Genomic DNA, 24992 nt, shown 5'->3' on the forward strand with positions numbered 1-24992 from the left:
GCCTTGTCTGAAGCCCCACTGCCCAGAGCTGAAGCATGTAACATAGCTTCACAGGGCCCCTTGTTGTATGGTGCCCTGGGCAATTGCCATGCTTGCCACCCCAATGCTGGCCTTGTACTTGCAACCCCCTAAACTCATCCCATGATCCCCGAGTGTTACAACCCCCAGGTTGAGAAACATTGATCTAGATGAGTTGAATACCCCCTGAAAGACCTCTGGTACCCCCAGGAGTACACATACCCCTGGTTGACAACCTCTGCTTTAGATCTGCTTGGGGAGCCCCATAAACTAAGTTTTGATTTCTCTCATTTTCTGTTCTTTGCTATACTGACTTTTTTAGAAAACTAAACTCTCCCATACACTATCTTTAGGATGTCAAATTAGGAAACCCTCCTGTTCAGGTAACTTTAAACTTTGTTGAAAGTTTCTGTCACAGCCCCAGACGTAACCTACTGATTTGAGAGCGGTATGACTGAATTTTAGGGATAGGGGAATACTGAGCTTGTAATGGAAACTCACATGCAATCTTAAGTATGGAGTGAAGGCAGTCACTCTGTAATATAGTCTACTGGTGACACAGTATTGTTTAATACTTAAATCCTCTTCGGGGGTGTATTTTTTAAACTCCCCTCTCTATCCTAACTCCACTGCACCACCAATTCTATTCTCAGAGGCCCCTCCTTTCAGTCACAGACATGGGCATTCCCAGTTCTTTGCCACTTTCTTTAGGGGGACATTATTTATTCCTCATGTACATCCTCAAATTCAAAAAGCCACTTCTTGCGGCAATAGGATGTGTATCTTGAGTCACTAGAGTTCATCAGGGAGCTGCAGCACTCAGTGCCTGGAGCAGAAAAGGTTACATAAAGACGTGTAGCTATTTTCTTCTGGGCAGTGTCTGATAATCAGGGTGTTGGGGATTGCCTGCGCTCTGCTGCTAAATGATCTCTCTGCACCTGTCACATTCAAGCTTCAAATGGCTGCAGGTATGTTATTTTTACACTCCTTGCAAAGAAGTTGCTCCCTCAGATATTTCTCACACTTTCTCTTATTAGGGGACAGCCTTGCAGTTGCCCACATAACCCTGAGCTCTGGAAAATTCAGAGTACATAAAACAAAGAACATAGTTAATGGAGACTAGCAGAGGGAATACTGTGCCCACAAAGTGCTTGTGACAACAAAGTTAATTTTGTAAAGTGATATTGTGAAAAAAGACTTCTGAAAGTCATGATCCTAGAAACAGAAGTAGGTTGTTTTTTTTTTTTGTTTTTTTTTTCTGTTTACAGTTTTTGAGGTGCAGGAGAACATTAAAAACCAAAAAACTAGCCCAGATTAAATAATTGAGAAAATGGCCACATTGGAGGAAATAAACCATCTAATCCACCCTAGTTTACTGGAGATTTTGTGGCTGAAGCGACCTACTTCACAAAAGCTGCCAAGATCACTCAGGAGACTGAATCTGCATAGGCTACATAGGTCTCCCTGATTCTGAAGATACGCCACAATTTACTGGGACTCCCTGCAAATCATGGTGGTCACTTTTGTTGCTGCCTGAAATAAAATCCACCTCTTTCTATGAAATACTGTGGTGTCACCCTCACTGTGGTGTCACCCTCACTGCCTGAGTTGAGCCAGGCCAGCCTGATGGGCTACCCTACTAGCTCTGAGTTTCCGCAGGATGCTGTCCCTCCCTGCCACCATCTGACAAACCAGCCTAAGCAGCATTTTAGGTGGCTCTCCCAGTACATTCACAACCTATTGGTGCCCTCCACATCAAGAAACCCAACAGCAGCGTGCCAGCCTCAATTGCAAGTAACTCAAAGCCCATCAGTATAAGTCTGTCATTTGCTCACCAGAAAAGGCTCATTTTAAGCATACCATTTGTTTATTTTTATTTCCAAAGTTTGTTTACCTGAAACCAATTTCTTTACAAGTGTTCCTGACATTATTTGTCAAACAGGTATTTGAAACACTTCTTCATAGGACAACATTACGTAAAGTGTGTATTTATGCATTACACACATAGTATGGTTCATAAAGTTTTCACAGTTAAATTTTTTGTTTTGAAGAACCTGAAGACATATGACTGAGACAGAGGCGATATGAGATTTTCAAAGTGTATTAAGGAAAACATTCTTTAAGAACAAAATCCATATCTGCAGCAGGTTCGAAATAGTTCCTATTCAATTATATCATATCACCTTTAGGTTTGGTCACTGAAATAAATTTGCTATTAGGAAGGCAGTGGCATTAAATTAGGCATGAAAACATTCATCCCAAGATTTTCCTGTTTGTTGAGAGCCCTAAGGTAAAGAAAATGGTTCAAACATTACATTTATCAAAAATTGTATCAAAAGTAACAAAGGACCCAGTTTCTTCAGAATTTTTCCTTTTCAAAAATAATTTACAAAACAAGAGGTCTTGGCCCTTTATTTGTATAAATTATACAGCAACTATAGTTTTTTTAAGACAACGAGAAGAATCTGCATTTAGCACCTCGGTCATTGTTCTTAACGTTGGAAAAGTCTCTGATACTGATGGGAGACTCTTGTAAGAAGGAGAAATACTGAAAAAGAGAACAAAATTAAACTGAAATAGAATTTAAAAGTGTACTTCTAGGACAAAGTTTCAGTCTGTCCTGATTTAGAGCCTAATCTTGGTCAGGAGTTTGTTGCTCAAATCTTTTGCTCACCATGACTCACACCTCAGCAAGTAGCCTCAGCATGGAGAATGAGGCAATCACTATATAAAGGAGCCTTCTGGGATGGCAATAATTAGGATAAACTAAGATTTACTTCTCTAACAACCATTATTCATTTTGTAAAATAACCACTCCAAACTGCTAACCACAAATTGGGAGAAGTTGATTTCATTCAGATATATCATTTCATTACTCTTCATAGTGAGGGCGGTGTCAGCACTTGTTTTAATACTTTAATAATTCATTAAAAGTGTGCGAGTAAAAATTGCAAAATGAACATTTACAGTTTGCACATCATGAGTATTAAGATGATAAAGTCAAAGTTTGTGTGGATTCAATTAAAAAAATGGTCTGCTTCAATGTTGCATCAGTGTAGTAATATTTAACGTGTTCCTTTCCTTCATATAGAGGAAATTTAATGTGTTTGACTTACAAGTAAATTTATTATCTGAAAATGCAATTGGTCTCAGATTCAAAGTAATGTACCTGAATGTTTATGCTTTCATTCATTTAAATAGAATATAGTTCTAGTGAAAGTTAGCAGACTGACAACCATAGATAATTAAGTTAAACTATCAACAGAAGAGGTACAGCATAGAGCAGCAGTACAGGATTTCCTTAAGCTATCCCACCAAGTGCCTTAATCCTGACTTATAGGGGGGACCTTTAGGAATGTTTAGGAACCTATTTCAGTCTCCAGCCCATTCAAAATTTTGCTTTTGTATTGAGAATGACCACAAAGGGACAATTAGTGCCAAGTTTGTGACAGTTTTGTGATGTGAGCACCTGTTTACAAGGAATGAACATGTTTACTCTATTGTAAATATGTCTGGATACATAAATATAGTCTAGTGTGTGTGTGCACCAAAGAGTAGTTTTAAAATACTAGATTTCATTCTGCACTAAAAACATTCACATTTTTAACCCTTTTTAACTTCTCCTCCATAAATGCCCTCAGAGGCCTGGTATTGCTGAGAACCTCCAGGAAATGAGCTAGATGTGGATCCCTCCAGCACCACGTGAATTAGCCAAAGTCGGATGGCTCAATAGTGACTCACTTTTCCTCCTGGTGCCACCAAACTCAAATTCTTATCTCTTTGTGTGCTTCAACACCTTACACAGTAACTCCCTCTCACTTAACATTGTTTCAATCTTGCTCCATTTAAAGTCGTGCAATGCTTCGCTATAACGTCATTTGGCTGCTTGCTTTGTCCACAGCTGGCAGCCACCACATCAGCTCCCCTATGCCTCCTTGCTGCCTGATCCCACGGATCAGTGCCTTGTCCCTCCTCCCCCTGCCTCCTGCCCATGGCAATCAGCTGGCTTGCGGTGTTCAGGAGGGAGGGGGGAGGAGCGAGGACTCGGCGTACAGGCTCTCCCTCCTTCCTCTGCCTCCCGAATGCCGCAAACCAGCTGATTGCTGCAGGCAGGAGGCAGGGGAAGGAGGGGGAAGGCTGTGCGACAAGTCCTCGCTCCTTCCCTCTCCCTCCTACCCCCTGAACATCGCAAGCCAGCTGATTGCCAAGGACAAGAGGGAGTGGGGAGGACGCAGTGCACTCCCCCTGTCCCTCCCCTGCCTCCTGCCTGCAGTAATCAGCTGGCTTGCAGCGTTTAGGAGGCAAGGGAGGGAGCCTGCGCACTGTGTCCTCGCTCCTCCCCCACTCCCTCCTGAATGCCTCAAGCCAGCTGATTGCTGTGGGCAGGAGGCAGGGGAGGGAGGAAGGCGGAGCGAGGATGCGGTGTGTGGAGTAAAGGGGCGGAGTGGATGGTCCGAGGGTTAAGCCCCTCTGCCCCTGGTGCTTGCAGTGTAGGGGAAGCTACTGTTGCTGCTGCACAACGTGCTTCTCCCAGCTTACAGCATCTTCAGCCTCCTTGCCTGCTTCATTGTCTTCAGTGCCAGTGGGCTGTGCCTGTGTGGGGTAAGGCAGGGGCACCTCCCACCTATTGTACTGTACTGTACGGCAAAAAGAAACTTCCCTGGAACCTAACCCCCCGCATTTACATTCATTCTTATGGGGAAATTGGATTTGCTTAACATCGTTTCACTTAAAGTCGCATTTTTCAGGAACATAACTACAACGTTAAGTGAGGAGTTACTGTACTACCCCTAGACTGCTGGGCAGGCCCATGACTTATTTAAGCTTAATACTGAAAGTCACTAATTTTCCTATGCACAAGTGGTATAGAGTATTTAGTGATAGCAATTTTTTAAAAAAATCTGTATTGAGTTACAGTTTAAACCATTTAACACAGACTAAATTATAATATCCTGCTGGGGACCAATGGTGAAATTCACCACAATACAGAGGGTCTACGCAAGGCTATATGTACCACATTAACCTGTAGCATAGACATTAAGTGAATTTTCATTGGTACATATAGCCTTGTGCATGCCCTTTACACTAGAGTGAATTTTACCATGACAGGCTGTAGTACAATAAACTGGCTCACAGGAAGCATGATCATCTTAACATTTATGGTTTACTAAGGACTATCACAGGTCATATTTGTTTTACATACACATACATTTTGTTTAAGTTTGCATTTAATAGTTTTGAATTTTTTTCTTTGACAATACATTTACCTTTGGAGATTCATCCAGCTTCTGGCTATTTTGCTAAAAGCTTCAGAACCAGGTGCTGTCATGGCTTCAAAATCAACCAACTGAAACAAAACATATCAACAAATAATTACAAAGGAGTAAGAAAATACAGCATTTCAAAAAATGCTAACTTACTGTTAGCACATCCACGAGAATGCACAGTGAAGAAAAACTAAACCTGTGGAATTAGATAAGCACCTGGGTTGGAACCAACGTTCTCATCCTTTTGCAGTGGAATCTAGCATATCTTCTTATGTCTTAATCAGAATTAATGGACACTGGTGATTAAATGCCATAAAATTATGAAATCAAGGGTGGTTTTAAAATAGATTGTATTCCCCATTAATAAATACAAATTGGAAGGCTGGATGTTTGTTCTGTAGTATTAGTTGATGGTCTACTGAAAAAAATCAGTAATGCCAGAAATCTGGGATAATATTGGGCTTTTCTAGCATTTTGCATTAATCTAATTCTTCCTATTCTGTATTTCTGAACTCCAGCTTAGCATTAGTAACAAGTATGATTTGAGCGTGGTTTTTTTTTGTAATTCTGACATGTACACTACTAAACACAGCCAAAACACCTGAGCAGCTTCACATCAGTAAAAGCCAGTGAAAGTGCAATACCCTATTTCAGTGGTGGGGAACCTGTGGGCCGCACGCAGCCCATCAGGGTAATCCGCTGGCAGGCTGCAAGACAGTTTGTTTACATTGACCATCCACAGGCACGGCAGCCCACAGCTCCCAGTGACCATGGTTCACCGTTCCTGGCCAAAGGGAGCTGCAGGAAGTGGAAGCCAGCACGTCTCTGTGGCACACGCCATTTCCCACAGCTCTCATTGTCCAGCAATGGTGAACCGCAGCCACTGGAAGCTGCAGGTGGCTGTGCCTGTGGACGGTCAATGTAAACAAACTGTCTCGCGGCCCACCAGCGGATTACTCAGATAGGTGGCGTGCGGCCCATGGGCCGCAGGTTGTCCACCACTGCCCTATTTCATCTCATAAAAGTCAATCAAAAAACTAGTCAGAAAAATATATTTTGCACTCCGCCCTGAAGCTTACCAAATTCATGCTCTGGTGGATTGCTGAAGAGAACAGATTAGTAATTGGCCCTCCACTGAGAAAGACTTGCTGCTGGACATGGAAAGTTCAAAGTGTATTTCACTTTGAAGTGACTAGAAGTGGCAGTGAGGTTCTATTAGAGTTCTTTGAGGGTGTCAAGCATGTGGACAAGGGTGATCCAGCTGATACAGTGTACTTGGATTATCAGAAAGCCTTTGACAAGATCCCTCACCAAAGGCTCTTTAGCAAACTAAGCAGTTAGGGACAAGAGGGAAGGTCCTCTCATGGATAAGTAAAAGATAGGAAACAAAGTATAAATGGTCCGTTTTCACAGTGGCGATAGGTAAATAGCAAGGTCCCCCAAGAATTGTACTGGGGACCTACCTGTTCAATATATTCATAAACGATCTGGAAAAGAGGATTGAGCAGTGAAGTGGCAAAATATAAAGACAATGCAAAGTCACTCGAGATAGTTAAGTCCAAAGCTGACTGCAAAAGTTACAAAGAGATCTCAGTAAACTGGGTGACAAAATGGCAGATGAAATTCAGCATTGATAAGTGTAAAGAAATGCAAACCTGACAACCTAATTCCAACTACACATACAAAATGATGGGGTCTAAAATAGCTGTTACCACTCCAGAAAGATCTTGGAGTTATTGTGGATAATTTTCTGACATCTGTTCAATGTGAGGCAGCAATCAAAACAGCTAACGATGTTATGAACCATTAGGAAAGCAATAGTGTGACGAACTGGGAAAGTTCTTAATGTTTTCTCTGAATACTGTGTTGGTGCCTCAGTGTCCCCATGGCAGTTCTTAAGTATCTGGCAGAGCAAAGGGCCAGTGCACCTAAATGCCTGACACTCTGTCTCCTAGCAACTGATGGCCTGGGCCCCTCCTCTGCAAAGGTGCCAGCTGAAGGTGTTGGAGACAAAGGGATCAGGTGACCTCCTGGCCTGGGAAAGGGGCTGAGGAGAGAGGAGGGGCTGGGAGGGGTTGTTAGTCTGGAGCTGGCTGGGGTCAAGGGTGGAGGGCAGACCTGGGGGTCTGGCTCACTGCCCCCCAGAATGGACCCAGCCGAGGGGTCCGGTTCGCTGTATCTACAAGCTCTGTTTTAGACCCTGTTCCTGTCATCGAATAAACCTCTGTTTTACTGGCTGGCTGAGAGTCACGTCTGACTGCAAAGTGGGGGTGCAGAACCCGGTGGCTTCCCCAGGACCCCGCTGGGGTGGACTCGCTGTGGGAAGCGCACGGAGGGGCAGAGGATGCTAAATGCTCCAAGGAGAGACCCAGGAGGTGAAGCTGTGTGAGCTTCTTGCCCTGAACAAGTCTGCTCCAAGGGAGAGGAGGCTCCCCAAAGTCCTGACTGGCTTGGTGGGGAGCAGTTCCAGAGCATCGCCCGGTGACTCCGTGACAAATAGATAACAGAAAATATGCCAATATATAAACCCACGGTAAGCCCACACCTTGAATACTGTGTGCAATTCTGTTCACCCATCTCAAAAAGGATATATTAGAATTGGAAAAAGTGTAGAGAAGTGATATGGAACAGCTTCCATATTACGAGAGATTAAAAAGACTGGGACCTTTCAGTGTGAGAAAGAGAGACGACTAAGAGGGGATACGACAGGTCTATAAAAACATGAGTGGTGTGGAGAAAGTGTTATTTATCCATTCACAAACATAAGAATTAGGGGTTGCTCAGTGAAATTAATAGGCAGTAGGTTTAAAAGGAAAACATAAAGAAGTACTTCTCCACACAGCGCAAAATCAACCTTTGGAACTCACTGCCATGGCACATCATGAAGGCCACAGGTATAATCGTGGGTTCAAAAGATTGTCAGGGATGCAACCCCTTTGGTCCAGATGTCCCGAAACTGCAAAAAGCTGGGACTGGATGAAAAGATATGGATTACTCAAAATTCCCCTATTCTTTTCACTCCCTCTGAAGCATCAGGCACTGGCCACGGTAAGAAGACAGGATACTGGCCATTCTTATTTGTTCTCTGCTCATTGTCAATTTTCAGTATTGAATTAGCTCAATTTTTTCTTGCTATCAGCCTTCTAAACTCATCAACAGTGAACAGAGAAGCTAGGTTCTGTACTTCCTTTTTCATGCCTCATCACCAGTAAAAGGTATTGCAAGTCAAACTTGGTTATCAGTTACACCTGTATAATATAATTTTCTTCAACGGTTTTATAACTCATTGGAGCTTAGTCAACAATTCTGTTGGTGAGACATAAGGAGGAATAGAATTCAGCTCATTCTCCCTTAGCTGAATTGGTTCTGCAGTGTTAACAGTAAAAAAGAGAGTTTACTCATCTTGTGCGGTAATTGCAGTTTGTCCAAGATGTGTCTCCCTGTGGGTGCTCAACTTCCACTGCACATGCACCTCTCAAGTCCTTGATGAGAGATTCGTACACTAGCAGTGCCCCTTCAGCCTGCACACACGCCCTAAAAGCCTCCTCGTGCTGGACACTGAGGCAATGTAGGGATGCGCGGGCAAATCACCCTCAGTTCCTTCTCCACACAAGTGTATCCACATAGAACAATCCAAAGCAGAGCTGAAGGAAGAGCAGGTAGTGGAGCACCTATAGAGATAGCTCTCTCAAAAAACTGCAGTTACGGCACAAGGTGAGTAACTTCTTCCTCTGCTTTGAGTAACGTCTGAGTGCTCCACTTCAGGTGACTTCTGAGCAGTTTTTCCAGAGGGAGGAGTGAGCTTTGGAATGGAGTCCAGAACTGAAGATAGTACTGCAGCAGCCAGAGCTGCATTGGATCTGATGGCATGGATTAAAGAGTAGAGCTTCAAAAACGTACGTACAAAAACCCATGCAGCAGCCCTACACATCTCAGACACTGGTATGTTCTTAAGCAAAGCAGTGGATGTTGCTTGTGACCTGGTAGAATGTGCTTTCATCCTTTGAACAGGATGAAACTCTGCGGTCTCATAACAAGTGATACACATCCAGATATCCACCCCGATAGCACTGGCCTGCTAAACCCAGGGTTGTGAATTCAATCCTTGAGGGGGCCATTCTGTGTGACAACCCTGTAAACCAACACTGTAAGACATGTCAGTCGCCCCTCCCTCTGTCAGAGCAACAGCAGACAATCGTTTTGCTCCTTTTTTCAGCGCAGACGCCATAGCACGGCAAGCATGGAGCCTGCTCAGATCACTGCCACAATTATGAGCACTGTAAATACCACACACATTATCCTGCAGTATATGCAGAACCAGAACCTGCAAAAGCAAAACCAGGCGAGGAGGCAATGGCAGCGCAGTGACAAGTGTGATGAGGACATGGACACAGACTTCTCTCAAAGTACAGCCCTGGCAATGTGGACATCATGGTGTCAATGGGGTAGGTTCATGCCATGGAACGCCGATTCTGTGCCCGGGAAACAAGCACAGACTGGTGGGACTGCACAGTGTTGCAGGTATGGGATGATTCCCAATGGTTGCGAAACTCTCGCATGCGTAAGGGCACTTTCATGGAACTTTGCGACTTGTTTTCCTCTGCCCTGAAGCGCAAGAATACCAAGATGAGAGCAGCCCTCACAGTTCACAAGCAAGTGGCGATAGCCCTGTGGAAGCTTGCTGCGCCAGACAGCTACCAGTCAATTGGACATCAATTTGGAATGGGCAAATCTACTGTGGGGGCTGCTGTGATGCAAGTAGCCATCAAAGAGCTGTTGATATCAAGGGTACTGACTCTGGGAAATGTGCAGGTCATAGTGGATGGCTTTGCTGCAATGAGATTCCCTAACTGGAGTGGGGTGATAGATGGAACCCATATCCCTATCTTGACACCGGAGCACCAAGCCAAAGAGTACATAAACCGAAAGGGGTTCTTTTCAATGGTGCTGCAAGCACTGGTGGATCACAAGAGACGTTTCACCAACATCAGCGTGGGATGGCCAGGAAAGGTATATGATGCTCACGTCTTCAGGAACTCTGGTCTGTTTCAAAATCTGCAGCAAGCGACTTTCTTCCGATACCAGAACATAACCGTTAGGGATGTTGAAATGCCTATAGTTATCCTTGGGGATCCAGCCTACCCCTTAATGCCATGGCTCATGAAGCCATACACAGGCAGTCGAACAGCTCCTGACTACTGTCCAGGCTATAGACTGAGCAAGTGCAGAATGGTGGTAGAATGTGCATTTGGACGTTTAAAAGTGTGCTGGCGCAGTTTATTGACTCAGATAGACCTCAGCGAAACCAATATTCCCATTGTTATTACCACTTGCTCTGCGCTCCACAATATCTGTGAGAGTAAGGGGGAGACGTTTATGGTGGGGTGGGAGGTTGAGGCAAATCACCTGGCAGCTGATTACGTGTAGCCAGACACCATGACGGTTAGCAGAGTACAGGAGGGCACAATGCACATCAGAGAAGTTTTTAAAACCAGTTTCACAACTGGCCAGGCTACGGTGTGAAAGTTCTGTTTGTTTCTCTTTGATGAATCCCCTCTCCCCTGCCTTGGTTCACTCTACTTTCCTGTAAGATAGCCACCCTTCCTCCCCGCTTTGATCACTGCTTGCAGAGGCAATAAAGTCATTGTTGTTTCACATTCATGCATTCTTTATTAATTCATTCATCACACAAATAGGGGGATAACTGCCAAGGTAGCCTTGGAGGGGTGTGGGAGGAGGGAAGGACAAGGCCACACTGCACTTTAAAACTTATTGAATGCCAGCTTTCTGTTGCTTGGACAGTCCTCTGGGGTGGAATGGTTGGGTGCCCGGAGGCCTCCCCACCACGTTCTTGGACGTCTGGGTGAGGAGGCTATGGAACTTGGGGAGGAGGGTGGTTGGTTACACAGGGGCTGTAGTGGCAGTCTGTGCTCAAGCTGCCTTTCCTGAACCTCAACCATACGCCAGAGCGTATCAGTTTGTTCCTCCAGTAGCCTCAGCATTGCCTCTTGCCTTCTGTCACCAAGCTCACGCCACCTATCATCTTTAGCCCACCACTTATTATCTTCAGCCCACCACCTGTCCTCGCATTCATATTGTTCTTTCCTGGACTCTGACACTATCTGTCACCATGCATTCTGCTGGGCTCTTTCAGTGTGGGAGGACTGCATGAGCTCAGAGAACATTTAATCATGAGTGTGTTTTTTTCGCCTTCTAATCTTCGCCATACTCTGGGAAGGAGAAGATCATGTGAGCAGCTGGTGGAGGAAAAAAGGGAGAATGGTAGTTAAAAAGACACATTTTAGAGAACAATGGGTAGACTCTTTCACAGTAAACCTTGCTGTTAATATTACACAGCGCATGTGCTCTTCATACAAGGTTGCATTTTGCCTCTTACTGAGGGTATGCTGGTTTGGTGCGAGACATCTTTCACGCTGGGCCGGGCAACAGAATTTGGCTTGCAGGCAGCCATGGGAAGACACAGTCTTTTGGCTTCTTTAACCTTCATAACATGTGGGAATGGTTTCAAACAGTAGTGCCCTCATTTCCCATACTAAGCAGCTGTTGGGTTGGCCATTTAAAAGGAGGAGGGGCTGCGGGTTTTGGGTTAATGTGCAGCACAAACCTAACTGTCCCCCCCCACACACACACACCCCCCCAAATCTCTGGGATGATTGTTTTCCCCCACCGCATGGCTAACAGCAAGGAACATTTCTGCTCAGCCACAGCAGGAACAGGCACCTCTGAATGTCCCCTTAATAAAATCACTCTATTTCAACCAGGTGTCCAGGAATGATATTCTCCTGAGGATAACACAGAGATAAAGAACAGATGCTGTTTGAATGCCAGCAAACACCAGGACCATATGCTGCCATTGTTATGCAATGATTCCAGACTACGTGCTACTGGCCTGGCATGGTAAAATGTCCTACCATGGAGGACAGAATAAGGCTGTCCTACCATCGAGGACAGAATAAGGCTGTCCTCCCCAGAAACCTTTTGCAAAGGCTTTGGGAGTACATCCAGGAGAACTTTATGGATATGTTCCTGGAAGATTTTCGCTCCATCCCCAGACATGTGAACAGACTTTTCCAGTAGCTGTACTGGCTGCAAATGCTAGGGCAAATTAACCATTAAACACGCTTGCTTTTAAACCATGTATAATATTTACAAAGTACACTCACCAGAGGTCCCTTCTCCGCCTGGTGGGTCTAGGAGGCAGCCATGGGTGGGTTTGGGGAGTACCCGACTCAAGGTCCACGGTGAGAAACAGTTCCTTGCTGTCAGGGAAAATGGTTTCTCTGCTTCCTTGCTGTGTGCTATCTTCCTTGTCCCAAACCCACTTCCCTGTTGCGTGCTACTCCATTGATAGAGTCAAAGCACAGGGGTGGGGTAGTGGTAGCTGCACCACTTAGAATGGCATGCAACTCATCATAGAAGTGGCATGTCTGGGGCTCTGACCCAGAGCGTCACTTTGCCTCTCTGGTTTTTTGGTAGGCTTGCCTCAGCTCCTTAAGTTTCATGTGGCATCGCTGCAGGTCCTTGTTATAGCCTCTGTCCTTCATACCCTTTGAGATTTTTTCAAATGTTTGGGCATTTCGTCTTTTGGAACAGAGTTCTGATAGCACGGATTCTTCTCCCCATACAGTGATCAGATCCCGTACCTCCTGTTTGGTCCATGCTGGAGCTCTTTTGCAATTCTGGGACTCCATCATGGTCACCTCTGCTGATGAGATCTGCACTCACCTGCAGATCACCACGCTGGCCAAACAGGAAATGAGATTCAAAAGTTTGCGGGGCTTTTCCTGTCTACCTGGCCAGTGCATCGGAGTTGAGAGTGCTGTCCAGAGCGGTCACAATGGAGCACTCTGGGATAGCTCTCGGAGGCCAATACCGTCGAATTGCAACCACACTACCCCAAATTCGACCTGGCAAGGTCGATTTCAGTGCTAATCCCCTTGTCGGGGTAGGAGTACCACAATCGATTTTAACAGCTCTTTAAGTAGAAAATAACAACTTCGTCGCGTGGATGGGTGCAGGGTTAAATCGATCTAACACTGCTAAATTCGATCTAAACTCGTAGTGTAGACCAGGACATAGATAAATGGAACAGAGAACAGGCTGTTATAGGTTCAAATTGATGTTTCATAAGGTACAATAGAATCTCAGGGTTGCGAACTGACCAGTCAGCCACACACCTCATTTGGAACCAGAAGTATGCAATAAGGCAGCAGCAGAGGCACCCCCTCCTCCCAAAAAGAAGCAAGTACAGTACTGTGTTAAATGTAAACTACTAAAAAAAGGGAAAGTTAAAAAAAAGATTTGACAAGGTAAGGAAACTGTTTCTGTGCTTGTTTCATTTAAATTAAGATGGTTAAAAGCAGCGTTTTTCTTCTGCATTGTAAAGTTTCAAAGCTGTATTAAGTTCAGTTATAAACTTTTGAAAGAACCACCATAATGTTTTGTTCAGAGTTGCGAACAACCTCCATTCCTGAGGAGTTCGTAACGCTGAGGTTCTACTGTAACTAAGAACCAGATTGAGGTCCCAGTCTTGAGATGCATGTGCACCTGAAGTGTGGCCCCCACAGAGATAATACTCAAAGAAGCAGTTTATTTTTGTCAGTGAAGTCAGCAGCTATGACTAACTACACAAAAGGAACATATCTGATGGGTGAGGTGGTATCATTTTTCCATAGTCACTTTTCAGACCAGAACTTCACTTTAAACTCCAAAACCAACAGCAAAGGTAATTCAGCAGATCATATATAAATCCTGTGGCAGAATTGAGGTGAGATGCATATAAATGTGTTTCAGAACTCTGTAAATTGCAACCACATTAAACTGCATGTGAAAGCAAAGAGGAAACGCTAACATTGCATGCCCACATGAGCCCACTGCACTCCAGAGATAAGATCTGCATTCTGCTCAAGCTGAATCTTCAGAGACTCCTTCAAGGGGAGCCACAAGTAGGAGGTCACCACTGGGATCTGGCCTCACAGTTACAAAGGCACAGATTATCATGAAAGGTCCACATCGGAGGGGAACAGCTGCAGCCTCAGGGCTAACCATAGATGCTGAAACATAATATATACCACAGTTGTCATCTGAGAATCCACAAAAAGCAATGAATCCTAAAAAACATTATAAAACTTTAAGCCACCATAGTAAAGCATGGGCAAACACTTGATAGACACACTTTGAGTCCTTGCTTATTCCTTCAGCTGCTTCTCCATACTTAGAAGTATCACTTCTGTTATCTAGGTTGAGCCAATGTATTTTTATGTAGAACTTGCCTTTCCTTTTGGTATTTTTCCTGCTACTTCTTTCCCACTTGCCATCAGTGCTCCCATGATCACCGAATAAGCTATCACACTAAAAAATAAAGAGCAACAAGTCTCTTTCCGTAATATTTTTCAGTTGGAATTATTTTACATTATACAAATTCAACTTCTTACTCCTCAATTAAAAATTTTTTAAAAAATACCTTGAAGTGCTTGTTTATTAGAGATAAAAACAGACATCTGACATCTTCGTAAAAATCAGGGATTCAGGTACTGAGGAACTGTAGTTCTGTAGCCTTATCGATGAACTGTTTACTGATTAATTAGTTAATACTGATTAGCCTCAGACCATAGTGGTCAATAAAGGTTCAGTCTCCTGAGGGCTACAGCATTAGGAATGTTATTAGTATAATTAGAACAAGAGACCCTAGAAACATATGAGAAACAACTGCAATTTATCACAAGTCCCTTTATTAATAAATCCATTAAGCAGATAAACAATCCCACATACACTAAAATAGAATAGCAGATGGAGAGATAATGCACAAAATCAGTCACTAACCTGGATCCTCTTGAGAGTGGCATTAAGTTATAGAAGTAATAAACTAAAGACAGGATTAGATTGCAGACAGCATCTGCCTCCTAGGTAAAAAAAAATGCAAGCAGGGGCTCAAAAAATACTTTAGTGTACAGATATGAGATGAAGAAACATAAAATAATGTTAATGGAGGGTATTACAAAGAGCACTAAGTAATGAAACAATATATTCAACCCGAAGGTGTGGGTTGTTTTTGGGTTTTTTTTTAAATAAAGAAAAATATGCCGTAAGTTTCAATAAAATTGAACCATCCCTACTGTGAACATTGGAAGATCAAGTAACTCAAAAAGGCCAAGCTAAGGAATTAGCTTGAACAACAAACTAGCATTGCATTTCACCCAGCATTAAGGCATTATGCTATGTCAAAGATCCTGATAAATCTAAAGCACAGCTAGCTTCTCAGGTAGAATGCAATCAACCTGAAAACAAATTTTATTGTTTTGTCATATATTTATGTCAATTCTCATTTTACAACGGGCTGTCAGGAACCAGTCTATTAACAACGTTAAATAGTGCTCATCATGGTAATAATATGAGGTGGTTGCAAGCTAGGATAAAAAAATAATGGCAATTTTATTATGGAACATTTCATGCTGTGTGTTTGGAATTAAACTATTACTTAGCAAAATGGAGCAACTTAATATTTACGCTTAAACAATGGAAACCTCTCACTTAACTTCTTCTGACTAGTAGCATTTCAATAAGAGGTGAATTTTATTACTTATTTAGGAACTGTGCCAAAAAATCTGAATATTAGAGCAATGCACAGTAAACTGGATTGTATTTTGACAAAAATAAAAAATGATAGCATATATATATATATATTTAAAATTAATTATATAAAAGGATTCATGGATTACAAGGCCAAAAGAGACCACTGTTATCATCCAATCTGACTTTCAGCATAATACAGGCCACAGAACTTCCCTAATTAATTCCTGTTTGAACCAGAGAATATCTTTTAGAAAAAACAGCCAATCTTGATTTTGAAATTGCCAGTGATGGAAAAATCCACCACAACCCCTGGTAAGCATTCTAACGGTTAATTACCCTCACTGTAAAAAATTTACACCTCACATCCAGACAAAATTTGAAGTTGAAGCTAGTATGAATTAATTGTTTCCATAAAAACCTTACCCCAGGTTCTGCAGATAGAATTAGTACTTTTCCTTTGGCTGTTAGATCCTTATATAGGGCATCTATTTCTGCATGATACAGTTGTGTTCTTTCTTCCGTTGTCTGAGTTTCCACTGAAAATAATATGTTCCCAACTCTAATACAAAAGATTATTTGAATAAATTTCAAGACACTAATCAAATACTTAAGAGGTGCAAAAATGCAGGATAGTTAAGGCTAATATTTCTTCCCTCCCCCAAACCTTCTCCCATACCACCCCTACGTAAAGCAAGAAAACAAATCTGCTGCCCACTCAAATGAGAAGCACTGAGGTTGAAATAGAAACAGAGAATATATTTTAATATTCTTACTGACAAAGTGATACGTGTTATTTGCAATAAAAAATTGCAGATAACTGCTAATATTTTGATGGAAGGAAGTCTAGAGGATTTTGGGGTTTTTTTAGACAGAGCATTAAAGTTTTATTTTTACATTTATACCCTTCCCGCACCAATGTTGGCACACATGGTGGAAACCAGTCTCTCCCATTAACCACCGTCATTTGCTGCTCCTTCAATTTGCTCGGTGGTATTGAGATAGACTAGCCTGCCGTTCCTGCTAAGGGCTTTTCTTAAGGTTTCTCTTGGATGCCCTCATTTCCTCATACCAGTTGGTTTCCACTTAACAGCTTCATGAGGGAGTCTGTGTGCTGGCACCAAAAGCAGATGCCTCAAACACATCCAGCAGTTTCTTTCTGGTTCTGGTAGAAATGAGCTGCTGGTTGGTGATTTTTCAGATCTTTTCGTTGGTGACTAAGTCTTTCCAACCAATGCCCAGACTCTTTTGTAGGCATTTATTTTCAAATGTGTCTAGTTTTCTGTTTGACATTTTAGTAGATCTCCAGCTCTCTCAGCTGTATGTTAGCAATGAGATTAGGTTTGAATTGAAAATTCTTAGTTTTGTTTTGGTGCTGTACATCTGATTTCCATATGCTGTTGAGTTTAGTAAATGTAACAGATGTCTTTCCTATCCTTGATATCACTTCCTTCTTAAGGTCTCTGTTGGCTAACATGGTCCTGCACAGGTATATGAACTGTTCTACTCTAAACATTTTTGCCTTCTAGTGGGACGTTACTGGTTAATGTCTGAGTTTCAAGGATGTTTGTTTTACCATAACTAAATTTGAGCCCTACTTAGCCTACTTTTTTTTACCAAGTTGTCTGTCTTTGTAATTTTTCAGAGGTGCTACTCAGAAAAAATCTTTTATCCACACAATATGAAAACAAGAAATTTAAAATGATCTGGAAAAAGGGGTAAACAGTGAGGTGGCAAAATCTGCAGATGATACAAAACTACTCAAGATAGTCAAGTCCTAGGCAGACTGCGAAGAGCTACAAAAGGTCTCTCAAAACTGGGTGACTGGGCAACAAAATGGCAGATGAAATTCAATGTTAATAAATGCAAAGTAATGCACATTGGAAAACACAATCCCAACTATACATATAAAATGATGGGGTCTAAATTCACTGTTACCACTCAAGAAAGAGATCTTGGCGTCACTGTGAATAGTTCTCTGAAAACATCCACTCAATGTGCACCAGCAGTCAAAAAACCTAACAATGTTGGAAATCATTAAGAAAGGGACAGAAAATATCATATTGCCTCTATATAAATCCATGGTACATCCACATCTTGAATACTGCATGCAGATGTGGTCGTCCCATCTCAAAAAAGATATATTGGACTTGGAAACGGTTCAGAAAAGGGCAACAAAAACTAATAGGGGTATGGAACGGCTGCCGTATAAGAAGAGATTAATAAAACTAGGACTTTTCAGTTTGGAAAAGAGACGACTAAGGGGGGATATGATAGAGGTCTATAAATCATGATTGATGTGGGGAAGGTAAACAACACAAGAACTAGGGGCCACTAATGAAATTAATAGGTAGACGGTTTAAAACAAAAAGAAGTATTTTTCCACACAATGCACAGTCAACCTGTGGAACTTCTTGCCAGAGGATGTTGTGAAGGCCAAGATTATAACAGGGTTCAAAAAAGAACTAGATAAATTCATGGAGGCTAGGTCCATCAATGACTATTACCCAGGATGGGTAGGGATAGTGTTCCTAGGCCTCTGTTTGCCAGAAGCTGGGAAAATGGGCGACAGGGGATGGATCAATTGATGAATACCTGTTCTGTTCATTCCCTCTGGGGCACCTGGCATTGGCCACTATTGGAAGACAGGATACTGGGCTAGATAGACCTTTGGTCTGACCCAGTATGGCCACTCTTATGTTCTCTCATGGTACTTTTCTATTTCTGTTTTATTTGTTTAGACTCCACAGCATATTTGTTTTGTTAACTTTGAAACTCCAGAAAAGGAATTGTTTCCTAATTAGTGCTAATTACTACAAAATTGTATTGTTTGGTCTGCATGTGGAACTATTCAGATTCTTACCAAAATTTTACACTTGTTACTTAATTTTCATAGATGTGACAGTTTCACATAGATAAATATTTTCCCAATATAATGAAACTATCTTGTGCATCATCCCATTACGAATGTTTAGAAGATCTAGAGATTAAAATCCAAAAGGGAAAAATCTACTGGGTTTCAGTAAAATGTCTACTTTCCACACTAAAGATGTCTGCAGTAGGTTGTAGAACACTTTAAATGATGGTGTAGAATTCAGATTCCCTAAGTAATCTGAATAGAAAGAATGTCTAAGAAAATTATCAATTCCATACTGTTGTAGTGGGACTATAGAGATCTTTTGAACATGGGCTTAAAAATCACTCTTTAGGAGTGCTGGCTTCTTGCCTCTCAAAAGGGGTATTTACTATCTCAATCAGTAATGGACCCAATGCCTCCTCACTGCACTTTACCAACTAGGAATTAGATGAGTCTAACTTGTAGAGTATTGCCTGAAGCAACACAGATCACTCAAAAATCTCAGTAAAGTGAGAAGGACAAAAACCCCTGTTCTATCCATCCCCACTTTTAGAATGGATCCACTATGATGGTGGTTTCCAATCCATTCTGATTCAGAGCATTCAGATCTGTTTTTATGGTCTATGAAGTAGACTGAAAAGTTCTCAGAGCAGAAAACATTTAACTCTATATGAGTAGAGACAGCTTTGACTCACCAAGCTGTCAGCCATACAGTTCTGCTGATCAGAATTTTGTGGATACTATTATATTATGAAGGATAAAACTTTTCAATGTGCATTCAAACAGAATGAGTTGAATAATAGGGTCACTGTTGGCTGAGATGCTGCACACTTGAGAACCATATCCAGACTCAGTGAAACTAAGTTATCTACACAAAGGGCCCAATCACACAAGTACAAAATGCCATTAGAACAAGAAATTAATTGCTGTTGATAATTCATAACACTTCAACATTTCTTTGCCATTTCCTTAAAGATTAGATTAAAAATATGAATTTTTAAAGCAAACGTACTTGTCTCCTGTTATTGTAATTGTGAAACCATCATATTCTTTCCCTTGATCTTTGAGGCTAGGGACTTTTGTGTTTACAGTAAACCCATCTCTTGCTTTACTGTTAAACTGCTTTCAGAAAAAAATGAAATATATTAGAATAAATATAGAAGGATAAGCTTTCTAGCCACTGTTCTGTAACACTGATTTCTAGAGGACAGTTTTAACAAGAGATACCTAGTGCAGCTATGGTCTCCTAAATAAAAAATTTAAATAAAAAAGACTAAGCTAGAACTATACAGACAAATGTTTTTCCCAAGCCCCAATATGATACTCACCATTTGATATATTAATGTGAAAACAGTAATATGAGTTGCAGAGTCTGTATTTTGTGTTTATACTTTGTAAGTAAATGAATTACTCTAAATTGCATTCCAGAACATACCTCACAATTTTTAACTGCTAGCCAATCTCATTCAACATCCTTTGCATATTTTTCTCCTCACCAGAAGGAAAAACACAAAACAAAGACATTTTCAAATTTTGCAAAGCCAAAAAATAGTGATTTAAATTTAAAATAGAAGCCAAATGCCATAATTAATGTCAATTATAAACCACAATAACTTTATTCAAATAAAACTAAAAGTCAAGTTTTATTCAAAGTTACCCACCTATTTGAACAACCAGACCACTTAAATACTAACCATCCCTCTCAATTATCCATGCAGCATTAAAGACAATTGCTCCATTTCTATTGTTGAATGAATGGCTTTTGCAACCATGTATTTTAAAATACAATAGTATGATCCGTGGAATTATGTTTTGGCCGACAGAATTTCATTTTTTTTAAAAAATTAAAGTTTTTATTGAGAAACAGCATTCCAATGTGACATGTACAATTGAGAACAGTATACATGCAATCCAAACCAGACCAAAATCACTGTTTTTTGAAGACCAGGAATATTTGCTACCAGTTCTTAGGAAGAGATATTTATTTCTAGCTAAACCATTCATAGTCCCTTAAAGAAAGAGTTATATATTTTTGTCATTCTCTGCACTAATCTGCATTTTCAAATCATCTGATAACATTTCCCTTTGTCAAGCACCTCCGCAAAAAGTGGCATCTATTTTGTTTTACAGGGCCTTACATTATGATTTCCAATATCATAATGTGTCGTACAGGACAATCAAATATCTTTCAATTCTTCCTTCCCAGGCTTTTGTTTAGTTTTACTGATATCCACTCCAAAAAAAAAAAGGTGAACACTGGGTTGGAGATTGAGAGCAGACAGGGCTGTAAAGGTATGGTCTTAAACTGCCCTAACCCTTGGACAATCCTTAATATATCCTTTAAGAAAAAGTAACTTGGAGGTGACGTGCAGCACTTATCAGAGCATCACACAGAAAGTCTAGGTAGCAGTGTTTAAGCTTCTGTGAAGACATCTATACGATCACTTTGAATTACCCTGCTTTGATTGGTGTGAACATTCCTTTCCAAACTATTCAAGTCTGAATATTTTATTTATACTCTGTTCATTTAAATTAAAAAATCTTTAAAATTAAGCCCTTCTTGCCACATTCCCAAAGATTTAAATACTCATCTAACTCATCCAATGTTAGATGTATTCAAAAAAATCTTAGAACTAAACCCTAATAATTTGGAGGGGGGAGTTGGGTTTGGTGATTCTGGCACTTTTCCACTATATCAGAGTAGAAGCCACCAGCTCATTCCACAATGGCCATCAGCCATTAAGAGGCAACTACTTTTGCTCATTACTGCTCTGGGCCACATTCAAACCAGTGGCCCTGAACTGAAAAAATGTTCCGTATTCCATGAACTCCAACTCCATAAACTCTTTTCTTCCGTTTGTTCAATTGTTTTACACAGTTATGCTGAGCCAGTCATTCCGTATCTAAATAAAAATCCTTATTGCTAGGAAGGCTGGCTACAAGGAACCAATCACAGAATTTTTTTCTCCCTTTAACAGGAATATTTTCCTTTTACTAATTTAAATAATTATTGGATTAAGTCTTCTCAGGTACACATCACATGCATCTAAGGGAAGGATCAAGCCTTAGATGAGCAAATTTGCAGTCATTTTGATTAGTACATTAATTCTTTAGAATATAGCCATAGTTCCTGCAGTTGTTCATTTTAAATTAGACATACAACTGTCCATTTAAATTGTTACCCACATGAGCTGAAGGTTGTTGCTGAACTTACCTTCATTATGGAAAGAAGGTCTTCTACTTTATGTACATTTTCCAGTGCTTCTCTAATTTCTAGCAGACCTTTAGGATTATTAGCACTAAAATAAAACATGCAACAATTTTAACATACAGCAACACAATGGTCAAACACAACTGGCATTTTTCAGAACATCCATCTAGTTTCAATGTAACCAACCATTTCTCATGGTTAATGGAGTGAACTACTACATTATATTCTACTACATTTCCCTTGGCAAATTTCCCCGCTCTTCCCATTTGGTCGGGGGTGAAAAATAAACAATACAATAAAGCATTTTTTACCTAATGATTTTCTTTCTATGACTGAATTAGGGTTGCTAACCCTCCCAGTTTTGCCGTGTGTCTTCCGGAATCCGGCTCTATCTCCAGGAGGCTAATTCACTTGTCAGGAAGTCTGAAAATATCCTCTATAGTCCAACAGCAATGTTAAGTATCTTCCTTTTATCCTTAATCACCTTCCATCTAACTTTCTCCAAACCTCACTATTCCAGAGAAAAGCCTTTAGGGTGGCTTTTAAAACTACAGATATCACTCACTTATAAGGGCTGAAAACACTCTGACTCCTAGCCTTCGTAATACCTGCCACAGATCACAACTTTCTACATATTACCCTCCACAGATGATCCATACCCACATCTCCCACCCTGCTATAGGCTTCATACATCAACCACCAATATTGGTCCAAAAATAATTAATTCTGCTCCCGTAACCTGGAGCATGAATCAACATTTTCCATGACCACCTTGAACAAAACATACCCTCCCTTGTAAGACAGGGCTAAGATCCACCCATGCCTGATAAAGGCCAGAAGGGTGGGTACAGGTACTCTCAAAAGTTAATTACTTAAATTACTATTATCATTCATATGTAAAAGAGAAGATTACTTTGCTTTCTTTCTTATGGCAATTAGTGAGTTTCTCCCATTGGTAAGATGGCATAGTTATGGCTGGTACTAGAACTTTAAGAAAATATTTCCCCAGATTTTCTGTATGGTCTATGAAAATAATACAAATTTGAATTGATATTGAAGGAGGAAGGAAAAAGTATTAAATAAACCATGTACCCATGATAAACAAGGATCCTGTCTTTGATAAAATGAAGTATTTTTTCAAAATATTCCAGGTATCTCATGTTAATGACTTGTCCCCTGTAGATAGAAGATAAATAAAAAATACTTTTAAAATGTCTACTAGGATAATCTACTCCATAACTAACATGTATGTGGTTCATAAAAGCATGAGATGTGATTTCTATACAGAAGTGTATGGTAGAGTAGTGGAAGCTTAATCAGAGGTTTGTCTGAATAAATAAGCAAGCCATTTATTTTCAACAGGGGACTTGTAGAATTTTCAAGGTCTCACTGCTCTTGCTGCTTTTCAACAAGCTACTTTTCATGGGTGCTCCCCCACTACCACCAGTGTTCTTGTGCACAGTTTAAAAAAACACAAACAAAAATAGTACAAATTTGGATTTGCAAATCTTTTTTGTATACAACTATTTACTCCGGTAGAAAGCTGTGTGTGTTTATCTGTGAAGATAAATGCAGGGACTGATAATCCTAACTGTAACTGGTTTACTTTGAGCTCTGGTATGTGATTGTGATGTCTGTTCTAAACAACTTAAGTATCCTCTTCTCATGGATGTGTTTGTATTAACTGTCCCTAAATCCCACACATAGAATTGTAATTAAAAAACAAAAAAAAAGCAAACGAAAACATGTTTTCAGGATGAGTCACTGAACTCTGATTCAGAGTAGGGGGAATATCTTAAGGACACTGAAAAATATCAAGTATTCACTTTTTTTTTAAAGGGTGGAGGAGAATGAGTGGAGTACAATAACTTTAAAACACGTTTCCATACAGAAAGACACCAGATGTTTCAAACTCCAGGACATTTTCAAGAACATTTTCATTTCTAGTTGCGATCTAAATACAGTACTCTACTGCTCTTCCAGGAAATTAAATATTTAACCAGCAGTTCACAAGCAAACAAACAGCTGACTTGGTGCCTTCTTCCTTGAACATTAGGTATGAGCCTGTAAACTCTCAAGAGAGTCCTGTCAGGATTGTAGCCATACGTAATGCCTTCAACGGGAACATTACATACCATTATTGCATTTGCAGGAATCCTTCCTGTTCTCCAGTCTACAAAATAAGATTTTATATAGCAAAATGTTACAGCTACATACACCAGGAGGCAAAAACCACTGTCAATCATAGGAGATGTTTATAGCCAGTCTCTATCCTCTCTCTATAATTATTCAGGGCTTGATTCTAGCACCTTAACTCATTTTGTGCTGCACACCTTACTACTCACACAGTCCCACTGCTTTTAATTTACCTCAATGGGAATAAACACTGATCAGAATTAGAATACTCAAGTGTGTATGTTGGAAAAGAAAGGGAAAGAGAATGGATGATAAACAATTACTGATACAATTAGTCCTTGTTGTACGTCCCATCTTATTCCATCCTACACAAAAGCTTTCTGTACAACAGGCAGAAGTATGAAGGAGTAAAAATAAGAAAACAGGATTTCCTTGAATGGTAGCTTGGAGAACTCCGATATCAAAGTCAGCCTAAAAGGATGTTGGATCTAGCCAGTGAGAAAAGTGGTAATGAATAAGGAAAGACATCAGGTAGTGACTCAGGAGTTGTTTGTTGTTCCTCAACTCCCTCTACTTGATAGGAACTGCCACCTCTTCAGAATGCCCAAGAACAGATAGTAGTAGTGGGTGTCTCAGCATATATTTGGAGGAATACTGACAGCTTTCCTCAGTCAGAACAGGTCTCAAATCCTTGTTTTGCCCATGAAAACAAAAGTTTAGACTTTCAAAAAGGCAAAGTGATATCTGATAACTTATAACGGGATGGAGGTGAGCCAAAGGCATTCTTATACTGACTCAGAAGGGCAGAAACGGCAGCTTAATATCTGCACTTTAAGAATGCTAAGCCCTAGACCCTTACAGAACTCCAAGAAAATCAAGTAAAAAGACTTTGTAAACACTTGAAGTGTTCCCA

At 40.9% G+C, this 24992-nt stretch overlaps 1 protein-coding gene across 5 annotated transcripts in view; it reads right to left on the reverse strand.

The window, feature by feature from the left end:
• Positions 1-1866: 1866 nt before the first annotated feature.
• TTC13 (tetratricopeptide repeat domain 13) overlaps positions 1867-24992 on the reverse strand; it is an 81013-nt gene continuing 57887 nt past the window's right edge. For 3 of the 5 annotated variants that reach the window (XM_050949047.1, XM_050949044.1, XM_050949048.1), the window contains 8 exons: positions 23036-23119; positions 21947-22031; positions 19745-19854; positions 16302-16437; positions 15129-15208; positions 14579-14657; positions 5286-5365; positions 1867-2566 (listed from right to left, as the gene is read on the reverse strand). In XM_050949047.1, the coding sequence (XP_050805004.1) occupies positions 2443-2566; positions 5286-5365; positions 14579-14657; positions 15129-15208; positions 16302-16437; positions 19745-19854; positions 21947-22031; positions 23036-23119 (778 nt within the window). In that variant the 3' untranslated portion in view covers positions 1867-2442. The remainder of the gene's footprint in view (positions 2567-5285; positions 5366-14578; positions 14658-15128; positions 15209-16301; positions 16438-19744; positions 19855-21946; positions 22032-23035; positions 23120-24992) is intronic. The other 2 variants (XM_050949045.1, XM_050949046.1) reach the window with 1 other exon arrangement.

This window comes from Gopherus flavomarginatus, chromosome 4, assembly GCF_025201925.1.
Source record: "Gopherus flavomarginatus isolate rGopFla2 chromosome 4, rGopFla2.mat.asm, whole genome shotgun sequence".
NCBI classification, from domain to species: Eukaryota; Metazoa; Chordata; order Testudines; family Testudinidae; genus Gopherus; species Gopherus flavomarginatus.